Source organism: Monodelphis domestica, chromosome 2, assembly GCF_027887165.1.
Source record: "Monodelphis domestica isolate mMonDom1 chromosome 2, mMonDom1.pri, whole genome shotgun sequence".
Classification (NCBI taxonomy): Eukaryota; Metazoa; Chordata; class Mammalia; order Didelphimorphia; family Didelphidae; genus Monodelphis; species Monodelphis domestica.
The window spans coordinates 207,766,405-207,784,680 of record NC_077228.1 but is presented as its reverse complement, the minus strand read 5'-3'; the positions used below and the strand labels follow the sequence as shown (position 1 = coordinate 207,784,680).

At 36.4% G+C, this 18,276-nt stretch overlaps 1 protein-coding gene and 1 long non-coding RNA gene across 19 annotated transcripts in view; one reads left to right on the top strand and one right to left on the bottom strand.

The window, feature by feature from the left end:
• The window catches only part of EFCAB3 (EF-hand calcium binding domain 3), a 722,802-nt gene that overhangs the window by 60,793 nt on the left and 643,733 nt on the right, over positions 1 to 18,276 (bottom strand). For 13 of the 17 annotated variants that reach the window (XM_056817026.1, XM_056817025.1, XM_056817034.1 and 10 more), the window contains 10 exons: positions 16,148 to 16,201; positions 15,313 to 15,414; positions 13,700 to 13,753; positions 11,979 to 12,083; positions 9,248 to 9,301; positions 7,497 to 7,598; positions 5,680 to 5,733; positions 4,332 to 4,436; positions 1,050 to 1,103; positions 208 to 312 (listed from right to left, as the gene is read on the bottom strand). The exons of 1 other annotated variant lie outside the window; for it this stretch is intronic. In XM_056817026.1, the coding sequence (XP_056673004.1) occupies positions 208 to 312; positions 1,050 to 1,103; positions 4,332 to 4,436; positions 5,680 to 5,733; positions 7,497 to 7,598; positions 9,248 to 9,301; positions 11,979 to 12,083; positions 13,700 to 13,753; positions 15,313 to 15,414; positions 16,148 to 16,201 (789 nt within the window). The remainder of the gene's footprint in view (positions 1 to 207; positions 313 to 1,049; positions 1,104 to 4,331; positions 4,437 to 5,679; positions 5,734 to 7,496; positions 7,599 to 9,247; positions 9,302 to 11,978; positions 12,084 to 13,699; positions 13,754 to 15,312; positions 15,415 to 16,147; positions 16,202 to 18,276) is intronic. 3 more of the 17 variants (XM_056817030.1, XM_056817031.1, XM_056817037.1) reach the window with 3 other exon arrangements.
• The window catches only part of LOC130457239 (uncharacterized), a 160,018-nt gene that overhangs the window by 90,279 nt on the left and 51,463 nt on the right, over positions 1 to 18,276 (top strand). The gene's annotated exons all lie outside the window — the stretch shown is intronic.

Here is an 18,276-nt window from a genome sequence, read left to right as displayed (position 1 = left end):
GATGGAAGGCAAAAGAGTAGCAAGGGTAGGCTAGTGGGGTTAAGTGACTAACACAGGATCACACAAATGGGAAGTTTTTCCCACCCCCTAGTCTGGTCATCGATTCACAGAGCCCCTGGAAGCATCTTTCTTTAGAGAGTATTACACATTTTCACAGAAGGAAGCACAAGTTCCTCTGATGGCCACAGTGTAATTTGGAACACTTACCATCAAGTGGCAGTTGTTTCAGAAGAGCTTGCTTTTCTTTTTTTGTCAGTTCAACCCCCATAGCCTTCACAAAGTCTTCCAGGTTTTGAGCATCAATAATATTATCTGCATATGAAAGATGTCAATGATGAATGATGTGAAGGTGAGGAATATGTAGTGAGTACAGAGTGTGAAGGACACCAAGAATTTTTTTCCTCTCCAATCTATCTTTCAATAAAAATGCGAAAGTGATTCCCTATTTCTCCTGGATCAAATACATAAACTGCTCTCTCCTCACTTTCCCTGCCTATTTCTGTTCTTCACACATGGCCATCATCCATTTCTTGTTTCTGTATTACCTTAGTGGCTGTGCCCCCTGCTCTCCTTACTTCCACCTTGAGTCCCCCTCTTCCTTCAAGATAACCACAACCTCTGCCTCCTGTGAGAAGGTTCTCCTGGATCTCTCACTGCTAGGACTCTCCTTCCCAAATTATGTTGTGTTTATATGTTTACATATGTACATATTTTCTTTCCCAAGAGAAGGCAAGCTCCTAGTGAGCTGGGACTTTTTCATTGTTTCTGTGTCAGTATCTCCAGGGTCTAGAAGAGACCAGTGGGTACTTATTAAATATTTGCAAATGGTTTATCTCTGTTATATGCAGATCAAGACACTATTTGTAACACAAAAGGTCAGAGAGCAGCCTGAGAGAGAAGTAACTTGCTCCACAGTCACACAACCAGTAAGTGACAGAGGCAGAACTTGAATCCAGGTCTTCTTGATTCTCTGCTCACTATGCCATGCTTTCTTTCATGTGAAATATATTAACATGTTACCTGACTTTTCATCATTACTTCTTACTAACCTTGAATATTTTTCACATTATCCATAACTTCTTTCAGGTTGACTTTCCCGCCATCTGTAGGAAAAGGCACAGGTTAGAAAAAGACCTGGAGAAGAAAGCTCATGAAACTAGCATTTCATTACATTCTGAAATAAGAGTGTAACAGTTTCCTCTGTAATTCAGGTAATTAGCCTGGAATTTTATCCTATTTTCTCTACAGATTAATATTATGAGTCAGTTTAGGAATGAAGATGGCTCTCAATTTGTATGTTGTGGAGAATAGTCATAATCAAAAGTCAGCCTTTATATTGGTTTTAAGATTTTCCAAGTTGTTCAGAAATATTAACTCATTGTATCATCACAGCCACTCTGGGAGGCAGGTGGTATTATTATCTGCATTTTACAGATAAGGAATCTGAGGCTTAGCGAGGTTAATAGGCTTGGGCTGGCTTAGAAAGGTCTAAGCATTGGACTCTGGATCCAGCCCTATTTACAATGTAGTATTTAGCTACCTCACAGAATCATTCAGAAAGTTTCTCTTCTATTTTGGGAGTATCAGAACTTGTATCATAATTGGACATTTTCTTTTGGCATATCAGATTCAGGACCTTTTAGGAATAAGATGGAAAGAATTGGCCTTTTCATATCTTTTGGCCTCAGCTTCCTCCTCTGTGAAATGAAGGGGCTAACCTAGGTAATCTCCATGTCCCTTCCCAGCATGGATGTTATATTATCCCGGCAGACTAGAAAAATACTGATTTTTTGGGATGACACAAAGAAAAGAGGAGCTAGTTTTTTCTTTCTGTGTTCTGACCACAATCTGGTATCTATTTAACATTTTCTTCATCTTTGCAATTTCTCTTTCCCTAATTGGTTGTGTAAGATATATTGTCCATGAGGAAAGAAATGTGCAACTTTATTATAATAATATTATTTAAAAAAGCATTGAAATTATTCAAGTGGAAAAAGTGGTCCCTTTTAGGAGACCAATTCTCTTCAGTGGGCTAACTTTGTTAAAAACCCAGAATTATTAAAACATTTAATAAAATTAAAAGCTTTTTGTCAAATTTGTGATAAATGCCTTTTATATATATTCTTTGAAAAATACACAAAGTAGTTTACACAAATAACCTCACTCAAGCCTCACAACAATCCTGTTATAGTGTTATAGGAATCATTAGAGGGTGTGTACCCTGCAGTGTCATCCATAACTCTTCCTTTTGCACTCCTTATATCTAATTAATTGCTGACTTTTTGATTCTCTTCCTACAATCTATGTGCTTGCATCTCTCTACTCACACTCACATTGTGTACTTGCATTTGTCAATTTAATTCAAATATAATATTTATGGATATTTCTTATTTTATGCTAACAGCGACTCTGAAAGGCTGCCTAGGAAATTAGAGAGGATTTGCAAAATGTGTCCATGGAGGAAAACTCACAATGACAAGTTCATTCATTCTTGAAATATTCAAGATATATATCCCTTGACAAGAGACCAGAAGTGTTTAGAGCTGAGGACTCCATTTCTCCCTCTGAGGTTATGAACCTAGGTCCAGTTAGAGACTGTTTTTAGTTTTTTCAATTGCATGCTAATTTAAAAGCAGTTTGGAGCATATAAGTCTTCTATTTCCACTTAGGGACATTTCATTTTAATTTTAAATGTTTAAAAATTTTCCATTGTTCCATGATTCATGGTTTCTCCCTCCCCTCAACCCTCCTTCATCCCAGAGTTGACAAGTAATTACACTGGTTTACACACACACACACACACACACACACACACACACACACACAATCACTTCAGTCAGTTTCCATATTATTTATATTTTTAAAAGAACAATCCTTTAAAACCCTTATGCACAAGTGATACATCACATTTTCTTCTGAATTTCTATTCCCACAGTTCTTTCTCTAGATGTGAATATCATTCCTTCTCTTAAGTCTCATTGAGGGACATGTCATTTTATTTTTTTAATTTTATTTAATTAGTCAGTTTAGAACATTTCCCCTCGGTTACAAGAATCATGTTCCTTCCCTTCCCTTCCCTCACCCTACCCCCTACTGTAACTAACATACAATTACAGTGGGTTTTACATGTGTCCTTGATTAAAACTTTTTCCCATGTTGTTGCTGTTTGTGGTAGGGTGATCATTTAGAGTCTACATCCCCAATCATATCCCCATCAACCAATGTAATCAAGCAGTTGTTTTTCTTCTCTGTTTCTACACCCACAGTAATTCCTCTGGTTGTCAATAGTGTTCTTTCTCATAAATCCCTCAAAATTATCTTGGATCATTGCATTGTTACTAATAGAGAAGTCCATTACATTCATTTGTACCACAGTGTATCAGTCCCTGTGTACAATGTTCTCCTAGTTCGGCTCACTTCACTATGTATCAATTCCAGGAGGCCATTCCGGTTCACATGGAATTCCTCCAGTTCATTATTCCTTTGGGCACAGTAGTATTCCATCAGCAACATATATTACAATTTGTTCAGCCATTCCCCAATCAGAGAGCATCCTTGAGGGAAATTTTAAAAGGCTATGCTAGTAAATCACCAGTGTTCTAATGTACAAGACCAGTAAGGCTAAGTGGATATAACATCCTCTTAGAACATTGGCCACTAGATGATGGTTTTTTTTTGTCATAGAAAACATGAAAACATATACTTAGGTGTGCATGGGTTATAATGTGCTTAGGCTACTCACACAAATGCAAACATGGATCTTTTGAAATAATACTAGCTAGCAGTTACATAGCATGTTAAGATTTTCACCATTAATATATGTTATATATGTATGTTTTCTCATTTGCTTCTCAGAACAACTTTATGTAGTAGGCTCTATTACTATGCTCATTTACAGATGAAGAAAGAAATATTAAATGAGAACAAGTGACTTGTCTGGGATCAGATTAGAGGGCGTTTAAAACCTTTTTTTTTGAATTCTGGTCTTCTGTATTCCAAGTCCTGTACCAGAACATGTCAGCTGGCTCATTAGGATTCCCTGATGACATTGACATTAGGCTGTTCTCCTTAAACATGACCACAAGGTAGCTCAGTTGGAGACTGTAGTAAGAGTGAGGATTCTTCCATTCCTGTGCTTGTAGTCAGTGGTAGTCTGAGAAACTCTGGACTTGAAGGCTCAGTCAGAGATAGTATTTTATCCTATATTATGATGGGCTTTCCCTATATTATTTCTGTCCCTTAATGTGATCTAAGTCAGGATCAGTTAAGAAATTCTTAGGTAGGAAATCAAATCTTCCCTAAAAGCTCACAGAGGCATAAGAAATGCTCACAATCAACTGGTAGGTTATTCAGCAGCTCCTTCATTTCACTATCTGTGAGCTTGATCCCCAGGTTTCCCAGAAACTTGTCTAAGTTGTTAACATCAATTTTCCCTCCTTTGGAAAGAATAAAATGGAAGACCATAATTAGTCATTCAAGTATTCATTAAGTGGCTAATATAAGTTAGGAACTGTACTAAATCTTGGGAATACAAAGTCAAGTTCAGCCAACAGTTATTCATTAAGTCCTTCCTGTGTGCCAGGTATTACATTAAGTGCTGGGAATAAAATAAAAAAAAACAACTCTTGTTATTTAATAGTGTCTGATTCTTCATGACCTCAGGGATTATATCATCCATAGCGTTTTCTTGGCAAAGATACTGGAATAATTAATTAAGGCAAATAGAGGTTAAGTGACTGGTCCTAGGTCAACATAAATATAAAGTCCCTGAGGCTCAACCTGAACTGAGGTCTTCCTGACTCCAGTGCAGTGCTGTACCTAGTGAGCCACCTAGCTACTTCCAAAAGGATTATCCCCACCTTCAAGGATTTGTTCATCTAATGGGGGAGACAAATAAGAAAAATACAGAATTGTGCAAAAATTCACAAGGTGTAAAAAGATTCTTTAGAAAGAATTTCAGGACTGGATTCATCATTTTGAGTGTGAGAGTGAAAAAATTCTAATAACATCTTATACTTATAAAGTACTTTCCAAATGAACTAATTTTTATCCTTATTTTTCTTCCTTCCTTCCTTCCTTCCCTCTTCTTTCTTTCTTCTTTTCTTTCTTTCTCTTTTGTTCTCTCTCTTTCTTTTGTGCTTTCTTGCATTCTCTCTTTTTCTTTCATTTTTTTCCAATTGGGATTAAGTGAATAGCCCAGGGTCACACAGTTAAGGAAGTGTCTGAGAGCAGATTTGACCCTTGGACCTCTAAACTCAAAGCCTTGTTCTCTATGGCCTGAGTCACCTAGTTGCCCCTCCAAACAAATTTTCAAAGGAACTGCAACAATCTATAAAGAGACACATGGACAGTCACCAGGAGAGTAAGAAAGATCATCTATTGCTTAATCCCAGTCTAAAGGACCCTGACAAGCTTTTCAAGAGTAGCTTCCACAGCACACAATAAAAGAATGAATTGGTTGAGTCTGATGCTTTTATGGCAAAGCGAACAACTAATCTTCAGCCTTTTGGTTAAGGTTTGTATGAAGTTCTCTACAGGGACAAAATCAGGTGAATTGTTTCCTCCAGGCTGACTACCTAAAGAACTGGAGATCATGAGGCAGAACTTTTGAATTAGTAATTGGGACTATAGGAGTCACATTATAATCACTGAGAAGAAATAAAATAGTTCTTCACTCACCACTGAGATTCTGTAGAGCATTCATTATATCCTTCTTATTCATCTTCCCATTGGCTGTAAGACAAGGTACAATCCAGGTCACAGAGAATTATGCTAATAGCACAAGATCATTTTGTCAAGGTAGCCTATGAAGGCTTTTATTCCCTCCTCACCTCACCAAATAATGATGAAGCAAAGAAACAGCAAAGATTCTCAAGGGGTTTAATCCATCCCTTTTCTTAACACAGACTCTTCTCACTCTGTGATAACACAATCCATTGAAATAACTGAAGGATTTATTTCTTTGCTTCTAACAGGTGTTATTTAACAAGCTGCTGATGAGTAACTTTTTTTTTTAAACCCTTACCTTCCCTCTTGGAGTCAATACTGTTTATTGGTTCCAAGGCAGAAGAGTGGTAAGGGCTAGGCAATGGGGGTCAAGTGACTTGCCCAGGGTCACACAGCTGGGAAGTGTCTGAGGCCAAATTTGAACCTAGGACCTCCCATCTCTAGGCCTAGCTCTCAATCCACTGAGCTACCCAGCTGCCCCTATGATGAGTAACTTTTTTAAAGGAGATAGTAAAGAGAATTGTTGGAAACAGGTTTTTTTTATTATGTAAAACTCTGATTATGTATTGTTTATAACTTGTTTTAGAAATGATATGATAGATTTAACAAGGTAATTCCAATATTGTGCTTCTCTATGACTTTTTCCTGTTTTCTTATGTACTTTATACATCTTTCATTGATGCTCTTTTCATTATTATTATTATTTTGCATACTATTCCTACTTTGTTCTCCTCCCCATAACTGTCATCTGTTTCCCCCATATAAGACCTCTAGCTTATAACAAAGGAAAATTCAGTCAAGGCCAAAAATCCATATATTGGCCATGTCTGAAAATATGTGTCTAGAGTTTTACTTTGTCTTAATCTTGTCTTATAAGAAATGAAAATTATGATTTATCATTAGTCTTCAGAAGTCAGAGCTGATTACATCAATCTTGTCTTTCAAAGTTACTTTCCTCCAAGAAGTAATCATTTTATAAGATTTTTCTTTACTTCATTCAAGCATGTGTTGAAAAAATCTTCCCACATATCTCTGAAGCAATAGCATATGTTGTTTTTTTATGGTGCAATAATATTCTCCGATATTTATATGTAAAGATTCCCTTAGTCATTCACCTATTAATACTCATTTTGTATGTTTCCAGTTCTTTACTATAAGAAAAAGTGCTGCTATAACATCATTCATTTTGTACCTTAATGAGTCCTTTATGTCTTTCTTTGCTCTCTTTAAGGACATAAATCAAATAGCTTAATAGATGGGTCTAGGGGTATGGTAAATGCCCGTTTTCTCCAAATTTTCTGAATAAGCATATTAATTTAGACAAGATGGTTATTTTTATTGTATTGACCTGGCCCAATCAAAAGTAAATAATGCCTCCTCATTTGTTTAAGTCTATCTTTATTTCTGAAAAGAGAAATTTTGTAATTTTCGGCATATAATTTCTTTGTCTATCTGGGTATAGCTGGATTTTCAAGTATCTTATAACTCTGTATTTATTTTTATTTTTTTAAAACACTTCTCTTTTGTCTTAGAAGGGATACAAGGCAAAAGAGTAGGAAGGGCTAGGCAACTGGTGTTGAGTGACTCACCCAGGTTCACACAGATGGGAAGCATCTGAGAAAAGATTTGAACCCAGGTTTTCCCAACCCCTAGCCTGGCCATCTATTCACTGAACCTCTGGAAACATCTTTCTTTAGGGAGTATCAGACATTTTCACACAAGCCAGCCCAAGTTCTTCTGATGGCCACAGTGTAATTTGGAACACTTACCATCAATTGGCAGTTGTTTCAGAAGAGCTTGCTTTTCTTTTTTTGTCAGTTGGACCCCCATGGTCTTCAGAAAGTCTTCCAGGTTTTGAGCATCAATATTATCTGAATATGAAAGATGTCAATGATGAATGATATGAAGGTGAGGAATATGTAGTTATTTTAGAAATGAAAGAAACCAAGAATCTTTTCCCTCTCCAATCTACCTTCCAATAAAATTGCCAAAGTGATTCCTTCTTTCTCCTGGATCAAATACATAAACTCCTCTCTCCTCACTTTCCCTGCCTATTTCTGTTCCTCATACATGGCCTTCCATTTCTTGTTTCTGTATTACCTTAGTGGCTGTCCCCCCTGCTCTCCTTACTTCCACCTTAAGAGTCCCCCTCTTCCTTCAAGATGACCACAACCTCTGCCTCCTGTGAGAAGGCTCTCCTAGTTCTCTCACTGTTAGGACCCTCCTTCCCAAATTATGTTGTGTTTATATGTTTATATATTGTAAGGGCAGGTTGCAAAAGGGGAAAAGATGGAACATTGAAAGAAGAAATGGTTGAGAGAAAAGACTGTTGGTAGCAGAGGATGCCAGGAGAGAGGAAGGGAATTAGAAATCTCCCTGAAGATTTCTGGAGGATTTTGAATGGAGATCTGGAAGAGGCAGGAAGCATTTCCTTGCTGGGGATCTTGCCAAGAGCCAATAAAGGATTCACCTCTCTTTAGGCCTGAGATTACTCCAGCAAAGTTATTTGAACAACATAGCATCCCAAGGAACAACTCACAAGAGTGTCAGGACTCTTCAGACCTGAGAGTGTCGTCTCATCCCAAGAGCCCAGTTCTCTCCCCTTTGCCCTTTGCACCTGCTCAGACTTTTCCTTAGCTCTGGTGGTATTAAAATTAGGAGTTAGAGATTTAGTGGGAAAGGGAAGCAGAAACTCTGCTTGACTTGACAGTTGCCAGAGTGAGAGACTTTTAAGGGGCATAGATCGGGAATTCCAATTTCCTTTTTCCAACTCCTCAACTTTCCTTATAGCCAATGCCCATAAAATTTTCTTATACACAGTGCAATATTTCTAGTGGTTTATTTCTAGGAGCTAAAGGAAGGAAATTGGCCGAGGCTACAGATAAGCCTCAACAGAGTCCCAATCAACCCCCTCCCCCACTGAATCAAAGACTGGGGGAGGCTTGTCTTCATGACCTCTTCCTGCCATGAAATCTGGGGGTACCTCTTATATCACCTGATAGGGGAGACCTTCTTTCATCTTCCCATCACTCTCACAAAACAGGGGATTTCCAGTTTCTTGAGTAGTCTCACTTGGCAGCATTACCCAGGAGGGGTGAGTGATAGAGTGCAAGAATCAGCCCATCAAGGTTTCTTCCATGCAGCACCTACCTCCTTCACCACAAGCTCCCTTTTGACCAACTTTAACCACCCTTAAAGTAACACCAGTGACAAATTCAGTTACTATCCTTACAATATAAAATATGTACCTATTTTCTTTCCCAAGAGAAGGCAAGCTCCTGGACTCAATGTTTGCAAAAGGTTTATCTCTGTTATATGCAGATCAAGACACTATTTATAACATAAAAGGTCAGAGAGCAGCCTGAGAGAGAAGTAACTTGCTCCACAGTCACACAAGGTAAGTGACAAAGGCAGAACTTGAATCCAGGTCTTCTTGATTCTCTGCTCACTATGCCATGCTTTCTTTCATGTGAAATATATTAACATGTTACCTGACTTTTCATCATTACTTCTTACTAACCTTGAATATTTTTCACATTATCCATAACTTCTTTCAGGTTGACTTTCCCGCCATCTGTAGGAAAAGGCACAGGTTAGAAAAAGACCTGGAGAAGAAAGCTCATGAAACTAGCATTTCATTACATTCTGAAATAAGAGTGCCACAGTTTCCTCTGTAACTCGGGTAATTCGCCTGGAATTTTATCCTATTTTCTCTACAGATTAATATTATGAGTCAGTTTAGGAATGAAGAAAGTTCTCAATCTGTATGTTGAGGAGAATAGTAGTAATAAAGAGTTAGCATTTATATTGGGCTTTAAGATTTTCCAAGTTCTTCAGAAATATTAACTCATAGTATCATCGCAGCATTCCTGGGAGGCAGGTGGTATTATTATCTACGTTTTACAAATAAGGAAACTGAGGCATAGAGAGGTTACATGGCTTGGCTTAGCTTATAAAGCTAGTATGCCTAAGGTATTGAACTCTGGATCCAGCCTTATTTACAATGTAGCATTTAACCACCTCACACAATCATTCAGGAAGTTTCTCTTGTAGTTAGGGAGTATCAGAACTTGTATCATAATCAGATATTTTATTTTGACATGTCAGGTACAGGACCTTTTAGGAGTTGGCCTTTTCATATCTAGCCTCAGCTTCCTCCTCTGCAAAATGAAGGGCTAACGTAGGTAATCTCCATGTCCCTTCCCAGAATGAATATTATATAATCCTGAGAACTAGGAAAATACTGATTTTTTGGGACACAAAGAAAAGAGGGGCTAGTTTTTTCTATTTTTCTTTCTGTGTTCTGACTCCAATCTTGTATCTCTTTAATATTTTCTTTATAGTTGCAATTTCTCTTTCCGTAATTGGTTATGTAAGACATATTGTCCATGAGGAAAGAAATATACAACTTTATTATATTAATGTTATTTTAAAATATCATTTAAATTATTCAAGTGGAAAAAGAGGTCCCCTTTTGGAGACCAATTCCCTTTAGTGGGATAACTGTTAAAAACCCAGAATTATTGAAGCATTTAACAAAAGAAAAAATTTTAAGTCAAATGTATGAAAAATGATTTTTTATATACTCTTTTAAAAATATACAAAGTATTACTTTATATAAAAAAATCTCACTTAAGCCTCAGAACAATCTTGTAAGTTCAGTGTTATAGGAATCACTAGAGGGTGTGTACCCTGCAGTGTCATCCTTAACGCTTCCTTTTGCATTCCTCATATCTAATCAATTGCTGAGACTTTTTGATTCTCTTTCTACAATCTATCTGCTTATATCTCTCCACTCACACTCACATTGTGTACTTGTATTTGTCAATTTAATTCAAATATAGTATTTATGAATATTTCTTATTATATGCAAACTGTGACTCTGAAAGAGTGCCTAGGAAATGAGAGAGGATTTGCAAAATATGTCATTGCGGGAGAAACTCACAATGACAAGGTCATGGATTCTTGAAATATTCAAGATTTACATCCCTTGACAAGAGACCAGAAGAGTTTAGAGCTGAGGACTCCATTTCCCCCTCTGAGATTATGAATCTAGGTCCAGTTAGAGACTGTGTTTAGTTTTTTCAATTGCATGCTAATTTAAAAGTAGTTTGGATCATGTAAGTCTTCTATTTCCACTTAGGGACATTTCATTTTAACTTAATTTTAAATGTTTAAATTTTTTCCATTGTTCCATGATTTATGTTTTCTCCCTCCTCCTTCCCAGAGCTGATAAGCAATTCCACTGGGTTATATACACACACAGACACACACACACACAGAAACACACACACAACCATACACAAAATCACTTCAGTCCATTTCCGTGTTATTCACATTTGTAAAAGAGTTATCCTTTAAAACCCAAACCCTAAATCACATACACATATAAACAAGTGACAAATCACATTTTCTTCTGAATTTCTACTCCAGAGTTCTTTCTCTAAATGTGGATAGCATTCTTTCTCTTAAGTCCCATTGAAAGACATTGTAAAAGGCTATGCTAGTAAATCACCAGTGTTGTACTGTACAAGACCTGTAAGGCTCAGTGGATATAAGATCCCCTTAGAAAGCTGGTCACCAGATGATGGTTTTTCTTTATTTTTTTTGTTCATAGAAACACATGAAAACATATACTTAGGTGTGCATTGGTTACAATGTGCTTAGGCTACTCACACCAATGCAAACATGTATCTTTTGAAATAATACTAGCTAGCAGTTACATAGCACGTTAAGATTTTCAACATTAATATATATGTTTTCTCATTTGCTTCTCAGAACAACTTTATGTTGTAGGCTCTATTACTATGCTCATTTACAGTTGAAGAAAGAAATATTAAATAAGAAGAAATGACCTGTCTGGGCTCAGACCAGAGGCTGTTTAAAATAGTTTTTGAATTCTGGTCTTCTGTATTCCAAGTCCAGTACCAGAACGTGTCAGCTGGCTCATTAGGGTTCCCTAATGACAATGACTTTAGGCTTTTCTCCTTAAAGATGACCACAAGTTAGCTTGGTTGGAGCCTATAGTATGAGTGTGGATTCTTCCATTCCTGTGCTTGTAGTCAGTGGTAGTCTGAGAAACTCTGGACTTGAAGGCTCAGTCAGAAATAGTATTTTATCCTATATTATGATGGGCTTTCTCTATAGTATTTCTGTCCCTTAATGTGATCTAAGTCAGGATCAATTAAGAAATTCTTAGGTAGGAAATCAAATCTTCCCTAAAAGCTCACAGAGGCATGAGAAATGCTCACCATCAACTGGCAGATTATTCATTAGCTCCTTCATTTCACTATCTGTGAGCTTGATCCCCAGGTTTCCCAGAAACTCTTCCAAGTTGTTAACATCAATTTTTCCTCCTTTGGAAAGAATAAAATGGAAGACCATAATTAATCATTCAAGCATTCATTAAGTGCCTAATATATGTTAGGCACTGTACTGAATACTGGAGATAAAAAGCCTAGTCCAGTCATCATTTATTCATTAAGTCTCTCCTGTGTGTGAGGTATTATGTGCTGAGAATAAAAAGAAAATAAAAAACATTCTTATTTTTGTGTCTGATTCTTCATGTCTTGAAGGTCCATACCATCCAAGGGGTTTTCTTGGCAAAGATACTGGAATAATGAATTAAAGCAAATAGAGGTTTAGTGACTAATCCTAGGTCACGATAAATGGAAAGTCCCTGAGGCTCAAGTTGAACTGAGGTCTTCCTGACTCCAGGTCCACTGCTATATCTAGTGAGCCACCTAACTACTACCAAAAGGGCTGTCCCTACCTTCAAGGAATTGACCATCTAATGGGCAAGACAAATAAGAAATATACAGAATTGTGCAAAGAATCACAAGGTGTAAAAAGATTCTTTAGAAAGAATTTCAGGACTGGATTCATCATTTTAAGTGTGAGAGTGAGAAAATTCTAATAACAACTTATAGTTATAAAGTACTTTCCAAAAGAACAAATTTTTATCTTTATTTTTCTTCTTTCCTTTCTTCCTTCTTTCGTTCCTTCCTTCCCTTCATCTTTCCTTCCTCCCTTCCTTGTTTTCTTTCTCTTTTTTCTTATCTTTTTCCTCTCCTTTCTCTCTCTTTCTTTCTTTCTCTCTTTCTTTCTTTCTCTCTCTTTCTTTTCTTTCTTTCTTTCTTTCTCTCTCTCTTTCTTCTTTTCTTTCTTTCTTTCTTTCTTTCTTTCTTTCTTTCTTTCTTTCTTTCTTTCTTTCTTTCTTTCTTTCTTTCTTTCTTTCTTTCTTTCTTTCTCTCTCTCTCTCTCTCTCTCTCTCTCTCTTTCTCTCTCTCTCTCTCTCTCTCTCTCTCTCTCTCTCTCTCTTTCTTTCTTTCTTTCTTTCTTTCTTTCTTTCTTTCTCTTTCTTTCTTTCTTTCTTTCTTTCTTTCTTTCTTTCTTTCTTTCTTTCTTTCTTTCTTTCTTTCTTTCTTTCTTTCTTTCTTTCTTTCTTTCTTTCTTTCTTTCTTTCTTTCTTTCTTTCTTTCTTTCTTTCTTTCTGTCTCTTTACCAATAAAGAAGTTTTTGAGAGTAGATTTGAACCCTGGACCTCTAAATTCAAAGCCTGGTTCTCTATCCACTGAGTCACCTAGCTGCCCCCCAAACACATTTTCAAAGAAATAACAATCTATAAAGAGACACATGGACAGTCACCAGGAGAGTAAGAAAGATCATCTATTCCTGTAATTTTGGTCCAAAGAATTCCAATCAACTTTTCAAGAGAAGCTTCCAAAAGCAGACAATAACAGAGTGAATTGGTCAAACCTCATGCATTATGGCAAAGCATATAGCTATTCTACAACTTTTTGGCTAAGGGTTGTATGAAGTTCTCTACAGGGACAAAATCAGGTGAATTTTTTTCTCCAGACTGACTACCTAAAGAACTGGAGATCATGAGACAGAAATTTTGAATTAGTAATTGGGACTATAGGAGTCACATTATAATCACTGAGAAGAAATAAAATAGTTCTTCACTCACCACTGAGATTCTGTAGAGCATTCATTATATCCTTCTTATTCATCTTCCCATTGGCTGTAAGACAAGGTACAATCTAGGTCACAGAGAATTATGCTAATAGCACAAGTTCATTTTGTCAAGGTAGCCTATGAAGACTCTTTTATTCCCTACTTGCTTTACCAAATAATGATGAAGCAAAGAAACAGCAAAGATTCTCAAGGGGATTAATCCATCCTCTTCTGAGTCTGCGGTAAAACAATCCATTGTAGTGACTGAAGGATTTATTTCTTTGCTGCTAACAGGTGTTATTTAAGAAGCTGATGATGAGTAACTTTTTTTAAAGGCGATAGTGAAGAGCAACAGTTTGGGAACAGGTTGTTTTTGGTATGTAAAACTCTGAATATGTATTGTTTATAACTTTTTAAAGAAATTATATGATAGATTTAACAAGGTAATTCCAATATTGTGCTTCTCTATGATTTTTTCTGATCCCATAAGTATTTTATACATCTTTCAGTAAGGTTCTTTTCATTATTATTATTATTATAATTAGTGTTATTTTGCATACCATTCCTACTTTGTTCTCCTGCCCATAACTGTCATCCCTTTGCCCCAAATAAGACCTCTAGCTTATAACAAAGGAAAATCCAGTCAAGAAAAAATCCATAAACTGGCCCTGTCTGAAAATATGTGCCTAGTGTTTCACTTCTAGTCTTTAACTTCTCTTGGAAGAGATGAAAATTATGATTCATCATTAGTCTTCAGAAGTCAGAGCTGATTGCATCAATCTTAAGTTTTTCAAAATTACTTTGCTCCAAGAAGTAATCATTTTATAAGATTTTTCTTTACTTCATTCAGCATGTTTTCTAAAAAGTCTGCTTATATAAGTCTGAATCAATACTTTATGGTGTTTTCTTATTGTTTTCTTATATGGTGCAATAATATTCTCTGACATTCATATAAAAATGTACTTAGTCATTCACCTATTGATGCTCATATTTTGTATGTTTCCAGTTCTTTACTATAACAAAAAGTGCTGCTATACATCATTCACTTTGTATCTAAATGGTTCCTTTATTTCTTTCTTTGCTCTCTTTAACAACATAAACCAAATAGCTAAATAGATGGATCTAGGGATATGGTAAAATGCCTGTCTTCTCCAAATTTTCTGAATAAGTACATTTTAGAAAGGATTGCCATTTTAATTGTATCAATAAAGCTAATAATGCCTCCTCATTTATTTAAGTCTAACTTTATTTCTGAAAAGAGAAAGTTTATAATTATGGCATATAATTTCTCTGTCTGTCTGGGTAGCTGTATTCCCAAGTATTTTAAAATTCTGCATTTATTTATTTATTTATTTATTTATTTTTAAAACACTTATCTTTTGTCTTAGAAGGGATACAAGGCAAAAGAGTAGGAAGGGCTAGGCAACTGGTGTTGAGTGACTCATCCAGGGTCACACAAGAAGGGAAGCATCTGAGAAAATATGTGAACCCAGGTTTTCCCAATCCCCAGCCTGACTATCTATTCACTGAACCTCTGGAAACATCTTTCTTTAGAGAGTATCAGACATTTTCACACAAGCCAGCCCAGGTTCCTCTGATGGCCACAGTGTAATTTGGAACACTTACCATCAATTGGCAGTTGTTTCAGAAGAGCTTGCTTTTCTTTTTTTGTCAGTTCGACCCCCATAGCCTTCAGAAAGTCTTCCAGGTTTTGAGCATCAATATTATCTGTTCATGAAAGATATCAATGGTGAATGATGTGAATGTCAGAAATATGTAATGACTCCAGAGCATGAAAGACACCAAGAATTTTTTCCCTCTCCAATCTATCTTCCAATAAAAATGTGAAAGTGATTCCCTATTTCTCCTGGATCAAATACATAAACTCCTCTCTCCCCACTTTCCTTGCCTATTTCTGTTCCTCATACATGGCCTTCCATTTCTTGTTTCTGTATTACCTTAGTGGCTGTGCCCCCTGCTCTCCTTACTTCCACCTTGAGTCCCCCTCTTCCTTCAAGATGACCACAACCTCTGCCTCCTGTGAGAAGGCTCTCCTGGTTCTCTCACTGCTAGGACTCTCCTTCCCAAATTATGTTGTGTTTATATGTTTACATATGTACATATTTTCTTTCCCAAGAGTAGGCAAGCTCCTAGTGAACTGGGACTTTTTCATTGTTTTTGTGTCAGTATCTCCAGGGTCTAGAGGAGACCTAGTGGGTACTTATTAAATATTTGCAAATGGTTTATCTCTGTTATATGCAGATCAAGACACTATTTATAACATAAAAGGTCAGAGAGCAGTCTGAGAGAGAAGTAACTTGCTCCACAGTCACACAACCAGTAAGTGACAGAGGCAGAACTTGAATCCAGGTCTTCTTGATTTTCTGCTCACTATGCCACCCTTTCTTTCATGTGAAACATTAATATGTTACCTGACTTTTCATCATTACTTCTCACTAACCTTGAACATTTTTCACATTATCCATAACTTCTTTCAGTTTGACTTTCCCGCCATCTATAGGAAAAGGCACAGGTTAGAAAAAGTCCTGGAGAAGAAAGCTCATGAAACTAGGATTTCATTACATTCTGAAATAAGAGTGCCACAGTTTCCTCTGTAACTCAGGTAATTAGCCTGGAATTTTATCCTATTTTCTCTACAGATTAATATTATGAGTCAGCTTAGGAATGAAGAAGGCTCTCAATCTGTATGATGAGGAGAATAGTAGTAATAAAAAGTCAGCCTTTATATTGGTTTTAAGATTTTCCAAGTTGTTCAGAAATATTAACTCATAGTATCATCACAGCGTCCCTGGGAGGCAAGCGGTATTATTTTCTACATTTTACAGATAAGGAAACTGAGGCTTAGAGAGGTTATATGGCTTGGTTTGGCTTAGAAAGCTAGTATATGTCTAAGGTATTGGACTCTGGATCCAGCCTTATTTACAATGTAGTATTTAGCAACCTCACACAATCATTCAGGAAGTTTCTCTTGTAGTTAGGGAGTATCAGAACTTGTATCATAATCAGATATTTTATTTTGGCATGTCAGGTACAGGACCTTTTAGGAGTAAGATGGAAAGAATTGGCCTTTTGATATCTAGCCTCAGCTTCCTCCTCTGCAAAATGAAGGGCTAACCTAGGTAATCTCTATGTCCATTCCTAGCATGGATGTTATATAATCTTGGCAGACTAGGAAAATACTGATTTTTTGGAGATGACACAAAGAAAAGATGAGCTAGTTTTTTCTTTCTGGGTTCTGACCACAATCTTGTATGTGCTTAATATTTTCTTTATCTTTGCAATTTTTCTCCCATTTGGTTGTGTAAGACATATTGTCCATGGGGACAGAAATGTACAACTATAAAATAATAATATTATTTAAAAATAGCATTTAAATTATTCAGGTGCAAAAAGAGGTCCCCTTTTGGAGACCAATTCCCTTCAGAGGGCTAACTTTGTTAAAAACCCAGAATTATTAAAGCATTTAACAAAATAAAAAGCTTTAATTCAAATGTGTGATAAAGGACTTATATATATATATTTTAAAAATATAGAGTGTAATTTACATAAATAATCTCACTTAAGCCACACAACAATCTTGTGGGTTCAGTGTTATAGGAATCATTAAAGGATGTGTACCCTGCAGTGTCATCCTTAATTCTTCCTTTTGCATTCCTCATCTCTAATCAGTTGCTGAGACTTTTTGATTCTCTTTCTATATTCTATCTGCTTGCATCTCTCCACTCATACTCATATTGTGTACTTGCATTTGCCAATTTAATTCAAATATTTTATTCACATTTCTTATTTTTGAGTAACAGTGACTCTGAAAGAGTGCCTAGGAAATGAGAGAGGAATTGTAAAATGTGTCCATGGAGGGAAACTCACAATGACAAGATCATGGATTCTTGAAATATTCAAAACTCACATCCCATGATAAGTGACCAGAAGAGTTTAGAACTGAGGACTCTATTCCCCCCCTCTGAGATTATGAATCTAGGTCCAGTTGAAATAGAGTAAAACAAAGTCTCAGATCAATTGGTAAAGGTAGCAATCAATAAAGTATATTTTCCCTTATAAAAAGCAAGTATAAAGAACGTGCTTTCTCAGTCTGTAACAACAGATGGTCATGGGATGGTTTTTTAAGGATGAGATAAATCAGGTCTAGAAGAAGATATTCACAGAATGCCCATCTTCCCCAATAGATGGTACATCAGGCTTTGTCCAGTAAGACTTGATTTCGCTGGGCAGTCTGCCCCAGGCCATGTTTCACTTTTTTAAAACTTAAAGCCATATATTCTTCTTTAGCTTTGTATGAGTTCATTTTACCTTTTTACCTCTCTCACGTATGTAAACCCATAAAAACTGTCTGTAACTTTGCCTCAGCACAGCTTTCACTAGGAAGGCTTCTTTGGCCAGTTAGTTATGTACTATTAATCAATAAATAAATACACAAATATTAGTTCCATTAATTGACCTTCTGGGAGTCTGGACTCGCTTTATAAAGTGCACCACTTCACAGTTAGGGGTTGTGTTTAGGTTTTTCAATTGCATGCTAATTTTAAAGTAGTTTGGAGTATATAAGTCTTC